Source organism: Lithobates pipiens, unplaced genomic scaffold (genome assembly GCF_037356315.1).
Source record: "Lithobates pipiens isolate NorthernLeopardFrog02 unplaced genomic scaffold, aLitPip1_a1.2 Scaffold_37, whole genome shotgun sequence".
NCBI lineage: Eukaryota > Metazoa > Chordata > Amphibia > Anura > Ranidae > Lithobates > Lithobates pipiens.
Window position 1 is genome coordinate 5,381,828 of NW_027507825.1, and position 19,070 is coordinate 5,400,897.

Consider the following 19,070-nt stretch of genomic DNA (forward strand, 5'->3'; position numbering starts at 1 on the left):
AGGGATGTCAGACAGTGCCCATAATGAATGCCAATCAGTGCCCATAATGGATGCCAATCAGTGCCCACAATGGGCATCACTGATTGGTATGCATTATTGTTTGGCACTGATTGGCATCCATCCCTACAAAACTTTAAATTACAATGCCGCTTATCAGTGCCCATCCATACCGCCTATCAGTGCCCATCCTAGCCGCCTATCAGTGCCCATCCATGCCCATCCGTGCTGCCTATCCATGCCCATCCGTGCCGCCTATCCATGCCCATTTGTGCCACCTATCCATGCTGCCCATCCATGCCAATCCGTGCCACCTATCCATGACAATCCGTGCCACCTATCAGTGCCTATTTGTGCCATCTATCAGTGTCTGTGTCGCATATCAGTGCCACCTATCAGTGCCACTTCATTGGTGCCACCTCATTGGTGCTCATCAGTGCCGTCTTATCAGTGCCCGTCACTGCAGCCCCGTCAGTGAAGGAGAAAACTTACTTATTTACAAAGTTTTGTAACTGAAACAAAAAAAAACATGTTTTTTTTTCAAGATTTTCGGTCTTTTTTTATTTGTTTAGCAGAAAATAAAAATCCCAAAGGCGATCAAATACCACCAAAAGAAACCTCTATTTGTGGGAACAAAATGATAAAAATTTAGTTTGGGTACAGTGTAGCACGACCGCGCAATTGTCATTCAAAGTGCGACAGCGCTGAAAACTCAAAATTGGTCTGGGCAGGAAGGTGTATAAGTGCCCCCCGGTATTGAAGTGGTTAAATCTCATCTGCCACTTAGTTGCCTAATTAAACAGAGCATTGAGGTCGGCTTGTAAATTGGAGACATCCTGTAAGGACGTTATTCCACTGCATAGCTCGGTGTCATCTGCAAAGACTATCATTTATAAAGATATTAAAAAGTAGGGGCCCCAACACTGAACCTTGGGGTTCAGCACCACTGATAGCCTTAGATTTAGAACATTCAGAGTAAGAATCATTAACCACTACAGTTTTCTATCCATTTACAGGCTGCTTTTCCCCTGAGCCTTGAGTGTCCTAATCCTAAAAAAGCCTCATCTACATATAATCAAATAAAAAAAAATAATGAAAAGCCCCAAACCCCTCCCCTCACCCCTTAAAAAAGCCCTCTTTGTAAGGGAAGTCTAGTAGGAAATAAAAGCATTGGCTCTCCAAAAGCAAGGGCTATCAATTAATTGTATTACTGACACAGATAAGTCCTAATAAGTGTAAGGCGGGCCGCAGCCTGTACTTGTAGGAGGAGTCAGGCTGCATAAAGCCTGCCCTCCTTTGCTTCCTCCCTTGTGATCGTAGACTCGCGCGTCTGTTCCTGATAGCGGCATTTCCGGTGTGTGACCTATCTGACGTCACTTCCGGGTTTTCATCTCGGCTAGGAAGATGTGCGGCTGGAAGGAGGGCTCCGAGTCTCCCCGCTTTCACTGGCAGGATACAGGTTTGGTCAGGGGGTTCCACGGGTGGACGGCCACCCCCATGTGGACTAATCCCGGGCATCTACTGGCATGCCGCTACTCTCCCCATTTAGGGTCCGGTTGGGATCAGCGCCCTGCCGGTTATCCCAGTTCTGACACCCTCAGGGCTGTGGCCGTTATGGCGTGTGTCTCTGGTGCCCGCGTGCAGGTTACTTAGGAGCTGTTGGTCACTCGCAAGCGCGGTGCTGTTAGGCTGCACTCTGGCTGGCTCTGCTGTCGCCTGCGGGGCTGGGGGTCTCTGGTGTCGGGGGTGGGGGTTGAAGTTGGCTGGACTAGGGACGATCATGGCTGCATTAGTGATCTTGGTATTTGGGTCTGTCACCACTGGCTGGTCATGTACCTGTGGGGAGGTTCGGGGATGCCTTGGTTATGTTGCAGCATAGGTATGTTTGGGCAGGGCCTCCTCCCTCCTAAGCTCCTCATGGTGGTTCTTCCCCCCCTCCAGAGCTCCATGTGGTGGGTCCCCCCTCCTGAGCTCAATGTGGTGGGTCTCCCTCCTGAGCTCCATTTCTCATACAATTCACGTTTCTCATACAATTAACGTTTCTCATGCAATTCACATTTCTCATGCAATTTATGTTCTCATGCAATTTACGGTTCTCATGCAATTTATGGTTCTCATGCAATTTTTCGCTTCTCATACCAATTCACGTTTTTCCCATGTTTCTGACGTTTCTTACGTTTCCCATGTTTCTTACGTTTCCCATGTTTCTTACGTTTCCCATGTTTTTAAGTTTCTCACGTTTTCATGTCATATGCCTTTTCATGTCATTGCCTTTTGTTCGCTGCATTTCCGTTAGCTACTGCTTACATCCAGGATCTGTCACGTCTACAGATCCATACGGGCTGAGGATTTGTTCTTTAATTGATTGTCATCCCACAATCTTCTCGCCTGTAGTCCATATGTCATGCGTGCACTTTCACCATTACACCTTTACTACTACCCACCACAGTCTGTGGGTACCTTAGCCCTGAGTGTTCGTTTTTAATTTCCTGTCTTGGCGCTGCAGGTTGCTTGGGCTCGCTTACTGCATACAGTAGGGTGGTGTTGTCATTAGGTTCCCATTCATGCGCTATTGGTCTTGTCATTTCTGCACCCATATCCTTATACTTGTCAGGTATCAGGGTTGTTGTCATGTGATGGGCTGGTTGTCTGTTATGTTCTCTGGTAGTTTTCACACAGCTGGGTTGTCTATGTTCTTCCACTGCAGGTTACCCATCACATCTATGGGTTTAATAGATTGAGGTGATCGTTTTTAATTGGCTTGTTCGGTGGCAAGTCTCCTCATCTGTTCTTACGCTGCTCATATACTTTGTACAAACTCACGTTTCTCATGCAATTACATTTTTCATGCAATTTACATTTCTCATGCAATTAAGTTTTTCATGCAATTTACGTTTCTCATGCAAATTTTTGTTTCTATGCCAACTCACATTTTCTTATTTCTCTAATTTTTCCCAGGTTTCTCTAGTTTTTCCAGGGTTCTCTAGTTTTTCCAGGTTTCTCTAGTTTTTCCAGGTTTCTCATGTTTTCCTGTGTTACTCTTATTTCTCATGTTTCTCACGTTGTTCATCAATTCACGTTCTCGTGCAACCTGCATTTCTTATGCAGTTTGCGTTTTTCTTGCAGCCTCGGTTCTTATGCTGCTCACATTTTCATCAGCTCGTGCTACTCATGTTTCTCGTTCTGCCACGTTCCTTCACGCAGCTTACATTCCTGTGACACGTTTCTCAGTCTGCTCACGTTTCTCTCGCAGTTTATGTTCCTGACCGAGTTGTGTGTCATTTCCACACTACCTTTAATTTCCTAGCCAGGAGTTGCGCTATAGTATGGAACTATTGGTAAGCCGGCCTATTGCAGCTCCAGCAGCTTTTACTGACTCAGGGGCTTTAGTGGATTCCGGAACCCTCTTGGTGACTAGGCCGGTACCATTAGGCCCAGGTTCTCGGATGCAGATGCCGGCGTCACGCCTTCTCTTCAGTTTCCAGCATTTGTGATGGATTGGGTTTCCATTTAGCCGATGAAGCAGCCTTGATCGATAAGTCTTTATTTTGAATACCAGGAAGGCTCATGACACTGCTTGGGATGTTTTCCAGGCTTTCCGGTCAAGGTTTCCTAGTCGTAATGGTTAACATCCAGTTCCTATTTCCTTTTCTGTTTTTTTTTTTGCCTCTTCCAACTCGTTTTGGCCCACAGCACTATCGGGGAGTATCTGGCTGACACTCAGCATTTCATGTTGTTGGAAGACCCCGATAGGCTTTTCTTTATTTTCTGCGCACTCTATTTAAGCCATCCTCAGGAATCCAGAAGAGTAGCCCTCCTGCTGTGCTCAGCAGACTTCCCATCATGGGTCATATTTTTCGTGACATATCTGATATGCTCTCTAGTTCTCCTTTTGTGTTGTTAACCAGCTTGGTGCTCAAGGCAGCGCTATGGCTGGCCTTTTGTGGTTCCTGAGGCCAGGGGAGTTGCGCTTCTGGCCCAGGGTCTCGCTTACTTTGGCCAATCAACTGGTTTGGCATCCGGCCTTTTCTGTTTACATGTGCATGCTCGCAAGAAGCAGCAGTCAGGAGGCGGCACTGTCATTAGGTTCTTGGAGCCTGGCAAGGTGGTGCCCGGTGTTGGTTTTAAACTAGCTGGTCAGTGCTACATCTGATAAACCCAGGGATGGTCCTCTGTTGCCTTTTCCTAGCGCTCCCCTCTCCGCAGCTCAATGCATACTTCATTGCCGTCTCCTTTGGCCAATCAGGGTCTGGACCCTAAAGCATACTTTGGCTATTCACCCAGGATAGGAGCGGCTTCTGTGACTTTGCGCCAGGGGGATCCCGGCCCTTATCATTTGGTATTTGAGTAGGTGGAGATTGTCTTGTTTCTCTGGGTATGTCCCAGAGCCACTTTTTGAGATGTCACAAGCGTTGTCAATTGGCAGGTTGTACGTTAATTCAGTGTGTATAAATCTGGTTGTTAAGCTTTCATCCTACTGTGTTATTTTTTCCCCTTTTTAGGCATACTGACCACGTGACCCTGGCACACTTCAGGTCTATGTTCTCTGTTGCTCTTTGTTCCTTTCTTATACTATCCACAGATTGACTCCGAGTACAAGTGTAAGGCTGACCGCAGGTCAGCCTGTATTTGTAGGAGGAGTCAGGCTGCATAAAGCCTGCCCTCCTTTGCCTCCTCCATTGTGGTCATAGACTCGCGTGTCCCACCCACCCACCCATTCCCCTTTTCTTTTTCTTTCATTTCATTTAATTTCATACTTGGGTAATGCCCCCCTTTTAGGCATACTGACCACGTGACCCCGGCACACTTCAGGTCTATGTTCTCTGTTGCTCTTTGTTCCTTTCCTATACTATCCACAGATTGACTCCTAGTACAAAAGACTGTTGGGTTTAATGAAGAACCGTAAACACAAGTGGGGGTACAAACAAGACCCCACTACTGCAATTTACAAATGTAAATCAGTTTGTCAGCTTTCCCTATCCCGGACTACTACAGACATCCCCCAATCTCAATAACATAAGATTGAGGTGTTCTGTAGTGCACTAGAGATTATTGGGAAGGACTGAATTCTAGGGATTTGAGTGCAGCAGAGGCAGCAATGGCAGTTCACTGCAAGAAGTTAGGAGCTCAATGGATTTCTGACAGATTAACAATTTTAATAAACTTGCAGCATTCTAAAGTGAAAAAAACATTGGGAAATGTGGATGTATTTCAAATATTTTAAGGCCTCCATGACGATATTTAGAAGTCTTGAGATCGTGTCATGTTAGCCCGCGTACACACGCGGGGACTGTTTGCCGAAACTAAGTTCGTCAAACAGTCCGCTCAAACTTTTGAATGAAGGAACTTGCCCACACACGGCACTTTTTTTGAGCGGACTTAGTTCGTCGTACTAAGTCCGCGCAACTTTTGAAAGCCCACACACGAGGCAACAGTCCGCTCATTTCGAGCGCGTGTGAAGGTAGAAGAAGAAGAAGAAGAACGGAAGGCGACCGGAAGGCGACAGCGGCGACAGAAGACCGGGCCACCGCCTGCAAAAGAGCTATAAGAAGGCGCGGTGGCCCGGCAGAAGAACCGAAGGCGGCGACAGAAGAACGGAAGGCGGCGGCGACAGAAGACCGGGCCACCGCCTGCAAAAGAGCTAAAAGAAGGCGCGGTGGCCCGGCAGAAGAACCGAAGAGGGGGACAAGACCCCCGAAGACGGAAGACCCCCGGAGCTGTGCAATAAAATATTTTATCTCGTGTGTTGTGTTTTTTTTTGGGTACTTTTATTTTACAGGTGAATGGGTAGGGGTACATTGTACCCCATACTCATTCACATAGGGTGGGGGGCCGGTATCCGGGGGCCCCCTTATTAAAGGGGGCTCCCGGATTCCGATAAGCCCCCCGCCCGCAGACCCCGACAACCAACGGCCAGGGTTGTCGGGAAGAGGCCCTTGTCCTCATCAACATGGGGACAAGGTGCTTTGGGGTGGGGGGGCCGCGCGGCCCCCCCTTCCCCAAGGCACCCCCCATGTTGAGGGCACGCGGCCTGGTACGGCTCAGGAGGGGGGGCGCGCTCGCTCGCCCCCCTTTCCTGGCCGGCCGGGTAGCGCGCTCGGACAAGGGTCTGTTGTGGACTTTGGGGGGACCCCCACGCCGATTTTTTTCGGCGTTGGGGTTCCCCTTTAAGTCCATACCAGGCGGCGGGGCCCGCAAAGTCTCCTTCGCGGGCCCCACCTACCTTCACACGCGCTCGATATGAGCAGACTTTCCTCCGAGCGGGAACAGTTTGCTCATTTCGAAAGTAGCCTACACACGGGCGGACTGTTCGCTCAAACCAAGTTTCAGCGGACAGTTTTTCGGAATTTCCGAAAAACTTTGTTCGTCAAACTGTCCGCTGAAACTGTCCGCTGAAAGCCCACACACGGGCGGACTGTCCGCTGAAACACTGTTCAGCGGACAAAGTTGAGCGAACAGTCCGCCCGTGTGTACGCGGCCTTACACTTAGTTGAGTCTTTGTTTCCAACCACTGATAAGACTAACACATTGTCATTACCTGCAGGTGAGCGTCTATACTGAGAAGACATGAAGTTCCTCCTAATTTTGCTTTTGCTCATCCCGGTCATAACTGCTTCAGATGAACACAAATCTAAAGAGTGCCATGAAGATGCTAAAGGTGGAAGGAAAGCCCAAGCACTAAAAGAAGCAGTAAAAGGAAATACTGAATTTGCTTTTACTTTCTTCAAGCATCTGACCTCTGTGTCTTCTCAGGGCAAGGATTCACCACCCAAAAATATTATTTTGTCACCTTTCAGTATTTCTTCTGCTTTTTCCATGCTGTTGTTGGGCGCCCAATCAAAGACCCACCAGGAAATCCTGGAAGGTTTGAGCCTGAACAATAAAAACTCCAGAGAAAGGGAGCTCCACAAGGCGTATTCCACTCTTCTCCGACTTCTGAATAAACCAAAAAGCAGCCTTCAAGTTGACATCGGCAATGCCCTCTTTGTAGAGAAGACACTGACCTTGCTGAAGAGCTTTGAAGATGATTTAAAGAATCGTTATCATGCTGAATTTAGGAAGACCAATTTCAATGACCTACAAGAGGCTAAAAAAGAAGTGAATGAATATGTGAAGAATAAAACTGAAGGCAAAATTACGGAACTCTTCAAAGAATTTCCTGCAGATACTAAGTTGGCCCTGGTCAACTATGTTCTGTTTAAGGGTAAGAAGAGAGCCACAGGATCTGGAGTAGATCATTACATATGTAGTGCTACCCGAGGAGAGGCTGCTGTAGATTACCCCAGGTCTTATTTGCTCGCACAGAAGCTGTTAGTCACAAGAACAATTCCATGTACACTGACAATACAGGCTCAGTCTAGGGGATGTCAAACAAAACTTCTAAGCTCAACTTACCATCCAGCCTGCGACCAACCAAATTATCATGTCTAACAATATGCATTAAAAACAGGGGTTTAGTCTTCACACATTTGCAAATACATGCGTAAGCTACAGAGCCCTGTAAAGGCACCCCATTTTCTGTAGTCCCAACTTAAACATTTGAGAGCCTCCACAGTGGAAGCACTGGTGAGCCAACGCAGTGGATACCTTTGCTGCCATAGTGCTATGTGCTGGGTGTCCAGTGCACCCCTGTGCCTTTAAGAAGGGTTGTGTTCCCACCAGGCTGACCCAACCTCAAACTATCCATTTCAATGCATGTGCTTCCACTGTGGAGGCTCTCAAAGTCCTTCCAGTGCTCCTTGCTGTGGAGTCCAGTTATAGGTGGGGCAATGGCCAGTTGTTTGTACTGTTTAAATACTGGTGAGATAACACAATGGACACCTTTGCTGCCATAGTGATATGTGCTGGGTGTCCAGTGTGCCCCTGTGCATTTAAGGAGGGGTGGGCTCACCTGCCCTCTACCTATCCATTATAACGCATGTGCTTCAACTGTGGAGACTCTCAAAATTTAGAGTTAGGATTACAGGATGAATTGATGAGACGCTGTAGCTTACACATGTAATTGAAAATGTATGCCGACTAAATCCCCATTTTTAACGCATATTGTCAGACAGGATAATTTGGTTGGTTGCAGGCTGGACGGTAAGTTGAGCTTGGAAATTTCTTTGGTTTTGTTTGACATGCATCACTCTTACAGAGCTCCCTGCTGTGGAGGCCAGTTATAGGTGGGAGGATAGCCAGAGTCATGCACAGGAGAGCAGAGAAAGACAGTCCATTAAACAAGCCAGGGTCAAATCAGGAGATGGGCAGAAGACAGGTCCAGGGGCAAGCCGAGTCATTAACAGGTATTCACAGCAAGGTTTCACAGGAACAAACGCACTAAAGAAATGAAGATCAGCCAGCAATCACAGAGGGTAACTAGCTCCCTTATAAAGGCCTCTTGGTGCCAATCCGGGCTGAGAACATGCACATCAGTGCGCTTGCACATACCCATGTGCCTGTACATCCATTATGCCTCCAGCTTCATGGGCCAGTGTCCTGAGAGTAAGTCTTACTCACAATGTCCCAGGTGCTGACTGCCACCTTCCATGGATAGTTCCTCAGTGGGGGAGATAGAGGTTTTTTTTTTTTATCCCCATACCAGGACTTCAGAACAGTGCTCTCCTGCAAAATCCTTTAGCAATGTTCTCCCAGCCCTCGGGCCCAGCCACTGATGAGGTTCTAACTGTAGCTCCCATCTCACTACAGCTGCCTCCAGGGACAGCAGGCCAGGAGAATAGGAACCTATTAGCAGGGGAAGACCTTCTCGTAAGGCCTCCCTTCCATATTTATCACCTCCCCAGGTACCTTCTGGATGTCCCCTTCCAGGAATTGGCCAAGACAGGATATATTTATATTATATCATATATATATATATATATATATATATATATATATATATATATATATAATGTATATATGTAGCACTAACCCCCGAAGGAGCTGCTGGTTAGATTTGGCTTACCGTTACTTTCTTTTTCTTCTCACTTCACGTCTAGGGGTGTCCCATGGTAAATGGCCCAGTAACTCGTGAGACTGACAACAGATCCACCTAAATGGATTTTATTGGCAAAAATGTAGACAATGAACAGTCTCTTAAAGTGGGATCAGAGGGTTGGAAAGGAAGTTCAGGTACTCTTTAGTGTCAAGTCAATATTGAAGAACTTGCTTACTTTGACTGCATCCAGAGAATAACCATTTGCAACTGGATGTTAACTCAAGTTGGACAGTCCCTCTCTCACAAGTCCTAGCAGCCAACAAGGTGCTTACTCAGGAACAAGTCTCTGCCACAGACGTTGTTGTAGAACATACAAGATAAGTCTCTGCCACAGACGTTGTTGTAGAACATACAAGATAAGTCTCTGCCACAGACGTTGTTGTAGAACATACAAGATAAGTCTCTGCCACAGACGTTGTTGTAGAACATACAAGATAAGTCTCTGCCACAGACGTTGTTGTAGAACATACAAGATAATGTCTCTGCCACAGACGTAGTTGTAGAACACGTAGGAAACTAAACTTGAAGAACACTCGTAGGATACCTGGATCTTTCATCCAGCTTGGCGATATCCACGAGACCAGATTCTCTTGGGTACTTCAGCTGCTCCAGGCTCTTGCTAAGAAACCAACCCGTACGTGGCCTTCTTCTGAAGAGTCCTCCCCTAGATAGAATGAAGTCACTGGGTCTCTGGTACAGCATTACATACAGGGAATACAACACATCATAGAAAAATGTATAGTATAGCATATCACTGAGCATTAGCGACATCTAGTGTCCTGGTTGTGAACTGCAGTCAATAGGCTAAGCTGAAAGCTGTTGTATATCCAACAAAATGATGATAGAACCTTGAGACAATAATGGTTGACACTGCTATTTTCACATTTTTATCAATATTATGTTGTCCCTGTGGGGTATCTGGATGATAGGTAGGCAGCTTCCCTGCACCAAAGGAGTTCCTCCATTACCTCAGGTTGTGAAAACAATCTTTAAATCTGGAATATAAAGCATCATTCCAAAATATTTGAGTCCAAAAGTTTATTCCCAACATTAATTAGATACAAAATCTTACAAAATCTAACGCATTTTAGAGGGCCAATAATGTCCCTTTTCATCAGGGTTCAGGGGCAATTGGTGACTTCAAGGATATATTCTTTCTCATGCATTTCCCAAAACAAAGTCTGCTTCATTTGAGAAATCCTTCCTTCATCAAGTTTTATCCAAGCATCTCACCTCCATTTGCTCGGCACTAGGGATGAGCTTCTTGTTCGAGTCGAACGTACGTTCGACTCGAACATTGGCTGTTCGGGCGTTCGGCGAAATCTGAACTCTTGGTCCGTTCGCGTCAAAATTCGTGTGGCGCGCACGGCCCACAATGCACTGCGATGGCGCAGTGCATTGCTGGCTCATGATTGGCCAAGCATGCACTGTGACCCCGCATGCTTGGCCAATCGCAGCGCCAGCAGCGAGGAGAGCCATGATTGGCCACAGGCATCCTGCCTGTGGCCAATCATAGCTCAGGCTGTGTAGTGCACGCCCCACACTATATAAGGCCGCCTTTGAGGCGGCCTCGTGTAGTGTGTTGCCATCTGAAGCAGTGGGTGTTCTGTGTACCTTCAACACAGTACACACCGATCGTTTTTTGGCTGATTTCCTATCTTGCTGTTGTGTAGTGGTTATTGTCTGTGCCTTGACCGCAGTATACACCACTATATTCACCTCACCTATATAGCTAGTGATCTATCTTTAATAATAGAGCTTGCAGTCAGTAGTGTTAGGAGATAGTGCGTGCTGTCTGCGTGCTCTGTACCCAGTACATACCGCTATAATCCACCTACATAGCTGTTCTCTATTTGAGCCCAATTGCCATCTGCAGGAGTTATTGGAAGTTGTGTGTGCCTCCAGCACAGCACAGTATACATCTGTATATACCCCTTTATCTCTGCTGTTTTCTGGTTATTGTCTGCGTGCCCTGACCGCAGTATACACCGCGATATTCACCTCAGCCTAAGGCCCAATTTTTCTGCCCCTGTTTAACAGGGACATGTAATTACAATTCTTGATATAATATTTCACAGGAGGGCCCCTTCCTGTGCCCACCCAGAGTAACGGTGAGGACTTATAGTGTTGTGGCACCAGCACCACAACCACCAAAGGTCAATTTTTCTACCACTGTTCAACAATGGCATGTAATTACAATTCTTGATATAATCGTTCACAGCAGGGCGCTCCAGCGCCCACCAAGAGTCACTTTGGGGGCTTACAATGTTGTGGCAAAACCAACACCTTGTTCCGCCATTTCTGCAGAGCATATAGGGCAGGCCCCTACTTTCAAACATCCAACTTACAAACATCTCCTACTTGCAAACGCAAGGAGACAGCAGCAAGTGAGATGAAAAAAGATGGACGACAAAACAAATTATACAGGGGTGATAACCCTTCCCTATGTTTTCCAAAAAGCTTAAAAATAGTTTTTTTGACTGGAGCTACACTTTGTAATTTTCAACTGGTACATTTTTAAACAGATTCAACTTAACACAACAAACCTACACAGTCCCTGTCTTGTTTGCACCGCCTGTATACTGCTGTTCTGAGTATATAGGGCCTGGGGGCCACACGCATTTCCTTTTTTTAATATGGGTACAGGGTTTCCCTTAATATGCGTACAAGACCCAAATAGGCTGGTAATGGGCAGGGAGGGCTACCCATGCCATTTTTATGAATGATTTTCAACCATATTGCAGGAACCAGATATAACATTAAAACCGCAAGCAGTTTTAAATGGTGTTATTTCCGTTTAATGTCATTTGGTGCAGGGACTGTTCTAAACAAGGGAAACACGTGGCACTTCACAGGCATACTACAGACACCCCCCAGGCACCATATTTAAAGGAATATTTCACTTTTTTTTTCACTTTAATCGTCATTAAAATCAGTGCTCCCGCCAAAACGGCTGTTTTTAAAACTTTTTTTTGCATTGACCCATGTCCCCTGGGGCAGGAGGCAGGTCGCCAAACCCTTTTTAGGACACTATCTTGCATATTAGCCGTTAAAATTAGCACTTTCCATTTCGAACGTTCGAGTCCCATAGACTTCAATGGGGTTCTAACGTTCGTAACGAACGTGGGGTCCGTTCGAAAGTTCTGGTGCGAACCGAACCGGGGGGTGTTTGGCTCATCCCTACTCGGCACCTTGCTATCGCTCAGACGGATGCCAGGAGGAACGTTCAAGCTGAAAAGCAGAGTGCCGAGCGCATACTTGATTGGCTCATTAAATTAAGTATTTCTCAGATGAAGCAGTTCTGGGAAATACATGAGTAAGAATATATCCTTGAAGTCACCTACTGCTCGAAAGATTACTTAGAACCCCCAAACATTATATATATTTTCATAGCAGAGACCCTAGAGAATAAAATGACAGTTGTTGCAATATTTTATGTTACACAGTCTTTCAAACGCGAACAGTAAAGTTGACCCAATGTTTTTTGTATAATAGTAAGTAAATAGATACCTAACATGTCACACTTTAAAATTGCGCACACTCATGGAATGATGACAAACTACAATACTTAAAAAACGCCTAAGGCGACACTTTAAAAATGTCTACAGGTTACCAGTTTAAAGTTATAGAGGAGATTTAGTGCTAGAATTATTGCTCTCGCTCTAACGATCATGACGATACCTCACCACAATTTTAAATTTAACTTTAGGTCTTCTGTAAACTGAGGCCGCGTACACACGCGCGGACTGTTCGCCCAACCTTGTTCGTCAAACAGCTTCGGCAAACAGTCCGCTCAAAATTTGCATGAGCGGACTTGCCCACACACGAGCGGACTGTTTCAGCGAACTGTTTGCCAAACAGTTCGCTCAACTTTTGAAATGAACGGACTCGCCCACGTAAGGCGGAGCCAAGTCCGCCCATTTCGAGCGCGTGTACAGGTAGGCGGGGCCCGCGAAGGAGACGTCGCGGGCTCCGCCGCCTGGAATGGGCTTAAAGGGGAACCCCAACGCCGAAAAAAATCGGCGTGGGGGTTCCCCGAAAGTCCACACCAGACCCTTGTCCGAGCACGCTACCCGGCCGGCCAGGAAAGGGGGGCGAGCGAGCGCGCCCCCCTCCTGAGCCGTACCAGGCCGCGTGCCCTCAACATGGGGGGTGCCTTGGGGAAGGGGGGGGCCGCGCGGCCCCCCCCACCCCAAAGCACCTTGTCCCCATGTTGATGAGGACAAGGGCCTCTTCCCGACAACCCTGGCCGTTGGTTGTCGGGGTCTGCGGGCGGGGGGCTTATCGGAATCCGGGAGCCCCCTTTAATAAGGGGGCCCCCGGATACCTACCCATTCACCTGTGAAATAAAGTACAAAAAAAAAACACAACACAGGGAAAAAATATTTTATTGCACAGCTCCGGGGGTCTTCCGTCTTCGGGGGTCTTGTCCCCCTCTTCGGTTCTTCTGCCGGGCCACCGCGCCTTCTTATAGCTCTTTTACAGGCGGTGGCCCGGTCTTCTGTCGCCGCTGCCTTCCGTTCTTCTGTCGCCGCCTTCGGTTCTTCTGCCGGGCCACCGCGCCTTCTTGTAGCTCTTTTACAGGCGGTGGCCCGGTCTTCTGTCGCCGCTGTCGCCGCCGCCGCCTTCCGTTCTTGTTCTTCTTGTTCTTCTTCTTCTTCTTCTCCTGGAGATGTTGACTCGACGAGCTCTCCGGCCGGAATGCCAGGGACACGCTCCGCTGCCACTTATATAGTGACAATGGGGCGGTGTCACATGGTATATGTCACATGGGTTGGTCACATGGGTTGATGTCACATGGGGACTTAGACATCGTAAGGGGGCGGGGTCACCATGTGACCAACCCATGGGACATATACCATGTGACACCGCCCCATTGTCACTATATAAGTGGCAGCGGAGCGTGTCCCTGGCATTCCGGCCGGAGAGCTCGTCGAGTCAACATCTCCAGGAGAAGAAGAAGAAGAAGAACAAGAAGAACAAGAACGGAAGGCGGCGGCGGCGGCGGCGACAGCGGCGACAGAAGACCGGGCCACCGCCTGTAAAAGAGCTACAAGAAGGCGCGGTAGCTCGGCAGAAGAACCGAAGGCGGCGACAGAAGAACGGAAGGCAGCGGCGACAGAAGACCGGGCCACCGCCTGTAAAAGAGCTATAAGAAAGCGCGGTGGCCCGGCAGAAGAACCGAAGAGGGGGACAAGACCCCCGAAGACGGAAGACCCCCGGAGCTGTGCAATAAAATATTTTTTCCCTGTGTTGTGTTTTTTTTTTGTACTTTATTTCACAGGTGAATGGGTAGGGGTACATTGTACCCCATACTCATTCACATAGGGTGGGGGGCCGGTATCCGGGGGCCCCCTTATTAAAGGGGGCTCCCGGATTCCGATAAGCCCCCCGCCCGCAGACCCCGACAACCAACGGCCAGGGTTGTTGGGAAGAGGCCCTTGTCCTCATCAACATGGGGACAAGGTGCTTTGGGGTGGGGGGGGCCGCGCGGCCCCCCCTTCCCCAAGGCACCCCCCATGTTGAGGGCACGCGGCCTGGTACGGCTCAGGAGGGGGGGCGCGCTCGCTCGCCCCCCTTTCCTGGCCGGCCGGGTAGCGTGCTCGGACAAGGGTCTGATGTGGACTTTGGGGGAACCCCCACGCCGATTTTTTTCGGCGTTGGGGTTCCCCTTTAAGCCCATTCCAGGCGGCGGAGCCCGCGATGTCTCCTTCGCGGGCCCTGCCTACCTGTACACGCGCTCGAAATGGGCGGACTTTCCGAGCGGGAACAGTTTGCTCATTTCGAAAGTGGCCTACACACGGGCGGACTGTTCGCTCAAACACAGTTTCAGCGGACAGTTTTTCGGAATTTCCGAAAGACTTTGTCCGTCCAACTGTCCGCTGAAACTGTCCGCTGAAAGCCCACACACGGGCGGACTGTCCGCCCAAACACTGTTCAGTGGACAAGGTTGGGCGAACAGTCCGCCCGTGTGTACGCGGCCTGAAATTGATGTCATGTAACTTTCATTTAATTTTTTTGTTTTGTTTTGTTTTTTTGGGTCATTCGTCATAATCACAATTCGGAAATTAATAAATTAGAAAATTCATAAATTCGAAAATAAGAAATAAAATCCGAAAATTCTAAAGAATAACTAACAAACTAATAATAACTAACTATTAAATGATGGATATTGGAGCTTCCTTCCATAATTTGTCTGTTAGTGAATGTAACAAATTTATCTGAAGTTACAAATTATCCGAAATAACGAATGCCCCATCTAAATGAATGGAACAGAAAAAAATAATAATTATTAGTGATAATAATAATAATAGGTTTTCTATTGTTATTATTTATTATTATTAATTAGTTACGTTTCATTTGTTCAGATTTGGCATTCGTTATTTTGGATAATTCGTAGCTTTGGATAAATTCCTATTTGTTACGTTCACTAACAGCCTAATTTGATACCTATATCAAATATCAAATCCTATAATTTAATAGTTAGTAATACTTAAGTTCTTATTAATCAGTTATTATTTCAGATTTTCGGGGTTTTTGGATTTTTGAAAATTTATGAATTTTCAAATTTTTGGAAAAATGTGTTAAATGGGTTTTCATTCATTCGGATTTCTCAAAATTAACAAATTTTTTTGAAATTCGTAAAAAAAAAAAAATGAATTTGTAACGAAACTAATTGCAATTGTCTAATGTCATAACATTGCTTCCGGGTTACTAGATCCGAGACCCGATCAAAGTCAAGTCCAGCTTCATTCGGGTCTCCAGCCAGCCAGCGGACATATCGGCTGGCCTCCCAGTGGGATGGAAGAGCTTGGGAGAGTCATGGAAAGCAGCGGGAGGAGGGGGGAGGTCCCCTCCCGCTCCTTGGGATAACAGCCAAGCAGCTTTTTTAGCCATATCGGTTGTTATCCCAAGAAAGCCAACTGCCGGCTGTAAAAAACGATACGGGATTATGCGTACAGCTGCAGGCATCACCCCAGTACAAACCCTTCAAACTGAGGCTGCATATTTGTATCCGGTCAACGTGAAGGGCTTAAAGAGACAAAACATAGGAAATGTTCAGGTATTGTTGAGATATATTGAATGTGTTGTTTTTTTCCAGACATTCGTTTTAATGCCACGAGCATGTTTTATTTGGGGCATCAAATCTAATAATTTCATGAGTTTATTTATCCATTCACCAGAGATTTTATCAGATTTAAATCACATACATGTTTTATGTTATTAGGAGAATGGCAGGACACTTTTAATGCAATATTTACAAGGACCCGGAAGTTCAAGGTTGATAAGAACACAACGGTGGATGTTCCAATGATGTATCAAAGGGGTCAGTACAACAATTACCGTGACACAAAGCTTCCTTGTACAGTGGTGGAGCTTCCATACAAGGGTAAGGCATCCATGATTATCGCCATGGCTGAGCCGGGCAAGATCCGTGAGGTAGAGCAAGGATTGTCTGCTGAGACCATACAACGATGGAGGTCATCATGGAGAAAATGGTAAGAAGAGAACACTGCAGGTCAATGTACAAAAAAAAACCCCTAAACTTTGTTTACATATTTATTCAAACTCATGTATCTATAAGCCCTTGTACACGCGGTCGGATATTCCGATGGACAATGTCTGATAGGACCGTGTTGTCGGATAATCCGACTGTGTGTGGGCTCCAGCGGACTGTTTCCGTCGGAATATCCGACGGACCAAGTTTGAGAGCTTGGCTATAAAATTTTCCAACAACATGATCCGATCGGACTTTGTCCGACTGTGTGTAGAGAATTCCGATCGGACCAAGTGCCGCGCATGCTCAGATCAAATTCCTAGACCAAAACTATTGGCTACTAGCCTGAACGTAGTCCCTTCGTAACTAAATTACGTCACCCCGTTCTGAACGAACGGATTTTCCGACAACTTTGTCCGACCGTGTGTATGCAACAGTTTCGGACAAAATCCGTCTGACAAAATCCAATGGATTTGGTTGTCAGAATGTCTGACCGTGTGTACAAGGGCTTAGACATGTGCAGAGGGAAATATTTCATTTGGGAATTTCGTTTTCATCCGAAAAATTTAATTATTTAGTTACTCCCAAAATTTGTTTTTATTTATTTAGTTTTTCCTTCAAAAATTGCATTAGTCTGAAAATCCACATGAATTACGGTCAAATCTGTCTTTGAAGGCTTGTGGTGTCTGTCGAATGTATAAAGAAGATTCGACAGAGCTGCTAAACTCTATATAGCCTATAGGTGGAGCATTTGACTCTGGAAATGTACGATTGCAGCGTCGTACAGTTCCGATGCTCCGTCGAATATTATTATAAATGTGTGTGTTTTGTTGAATCTCCATCGTTCATGTTGAATGAATGGTCTAAGCCCTTGTACACACGGTCGGATATTCCGATGGAAAATGTCCGATAGGACCGTGTTACCAGATAATCCGACAGTATATGGGCTCCATCGGACTGTTTCCATGAGAATATCCGACGGACCAAGTCTGAGAGCTTGGCTATAAAATTTTCCAACAACATGATTTGATCGGACCTTGTCCGATCGTTTGTAGAGAATTGCGATTGGACAAAGTGCCACGCATGCTCAGATCAAATTCCTAGACCAAAGCTATTGGCTACTAGCCTGAACGTAGTCCCGTCGTAACGAAAATAATGTTATCACGTTCTGAACGATCGGATTTTCCGATAGCTTTGTCCGACCGTGTGTATGCAACACAAGTTTCGGAAAAAATCAGTCGGACAAAATCCGACGGGTTTTTGTTGTCGGAATGTCCAACCGTGTCAGGTGTCTCACAGTGTCAGGTGTCAGATAGTGAGTGACTGATAATAACGAATATGGCGACAACCCATTGCGAGAGCGACATGGAGGCATTGGCGGACGTTCCTGGGCCATCTACAAGTGTTTCTGTATATATATTATATACTCGGTCAAACAGAAACTGGTGGACTGGTGATAGTAGGCTTGTGCAATTCGTTTCGTAACTAATCGAAATTCGGCCGAATTTTGCATCTTTCGGACATTCGGATGCATCCGAATGTCCGAATAAAAAAATAACAAATTACAACGAATACGAAAGAAATATAACTAATGAATTCGACATGATTCGAAATTATTTCAACTGCATTCGAAATGATTTCAACATGATTCAACATTATTTCAACCGCATTCGAAAATATTTTGTGACCCGACTTTAGGGCCATGTATCTTGGGATCACTTAGTGCTAGAAACTTCAAATTTGGATATGTTGTAGTGCTGGTATTATTGTGTTTGCATACCAAATTTGGGCTTTCTATCTATAAGTGACCCCGAGATATGTGGCCCCAAAATCGGTTCGCAAAATGTTATTAGTTATTAGAGCAGAGAATAACATTTTGCGACCCGATTTTGGGGCCACATATCTCAGGGTCACTTATAGATAGAAACCCCAAATTTGGTATGCAAACACAATAGTACAAGCACTACAACATATCCAAATTTGAAGTGTCTAGCACCAAGTGACCCAGAGATACATGGCCCTAAATTTGGGTCACAAAATATTTTCGAATGTGGTTGAAATAATGTCGAATCATGTTGAAATCATTTCGAATTCGGTAGAAATATTTTCGAATTTGGTTGAAATATTTTCGAATGTGGCCGATTTTTCGAATTCGGTAGAAAACTAAATGAAATCTGAAAACGAATTTAAGGAAGTTAATGAATATAACTAAACGAAATTAATGAATTAACGAATGAAAACGAAACAAAACTAAACAAATTTTTTCCTTTTGCACGTCTAGGTGATAGTGATCACTGATCAGACAGGTAACAAGATTCTATAATAATAAATCCCCCCACAACACAGGCAGCCTCTGAGGCTATCACAACACTAGCAGCAACCCTAGTATCACTATAAGGTTCTCACACTAACACAATAGCAGCAGATTATTAGGAAAAAGCTAAGTTGAACTGTAGCTTGCTTCACTATTGTTCTGCTGCTGTGCCTATGCTTAATAATTCAGGTTCTCTGACAAGTGCCAATTCAAACGGACCAGCTAAGATTGACTGTCTTCTGAAATGATTCAGTGTGTGTGTCTCTCTCTGCTAGCAATCGTAA

At 46.1% G+C, this 19,070-nt stretch overlaps 1 protein-coding gene across 2 annotated transcripts in view; it reads left to right on the top strand.

The window, feature by feature from the left end:
• LOC143956505 (alpha-1-antitrypsin-like) overlaps positions 1–19,070 on the top strand; it is a 52,916-nt gene that overhangs the window by 14,589 nt on the left and 19,257 nt on the right. For both annotated transcript variants that reach the window (XM_077466706.1, XM_077466707.1), the window contains exons 2-3: positions 6,542–7,201; positions 16,203–16,473. In XM_077466706.1, the coding sequence (XP_077322832.1) occupies positions 6,565–7,201; positions 16,203–16,473 (908 nt within the window). In that variant the 5' untranslated portion in view covers positions 6,542–6,564. The remainder of the gene's footprint in view (positions 1–6,541; positions 7,202–16,202; positions 16,474–19,070) is intronic.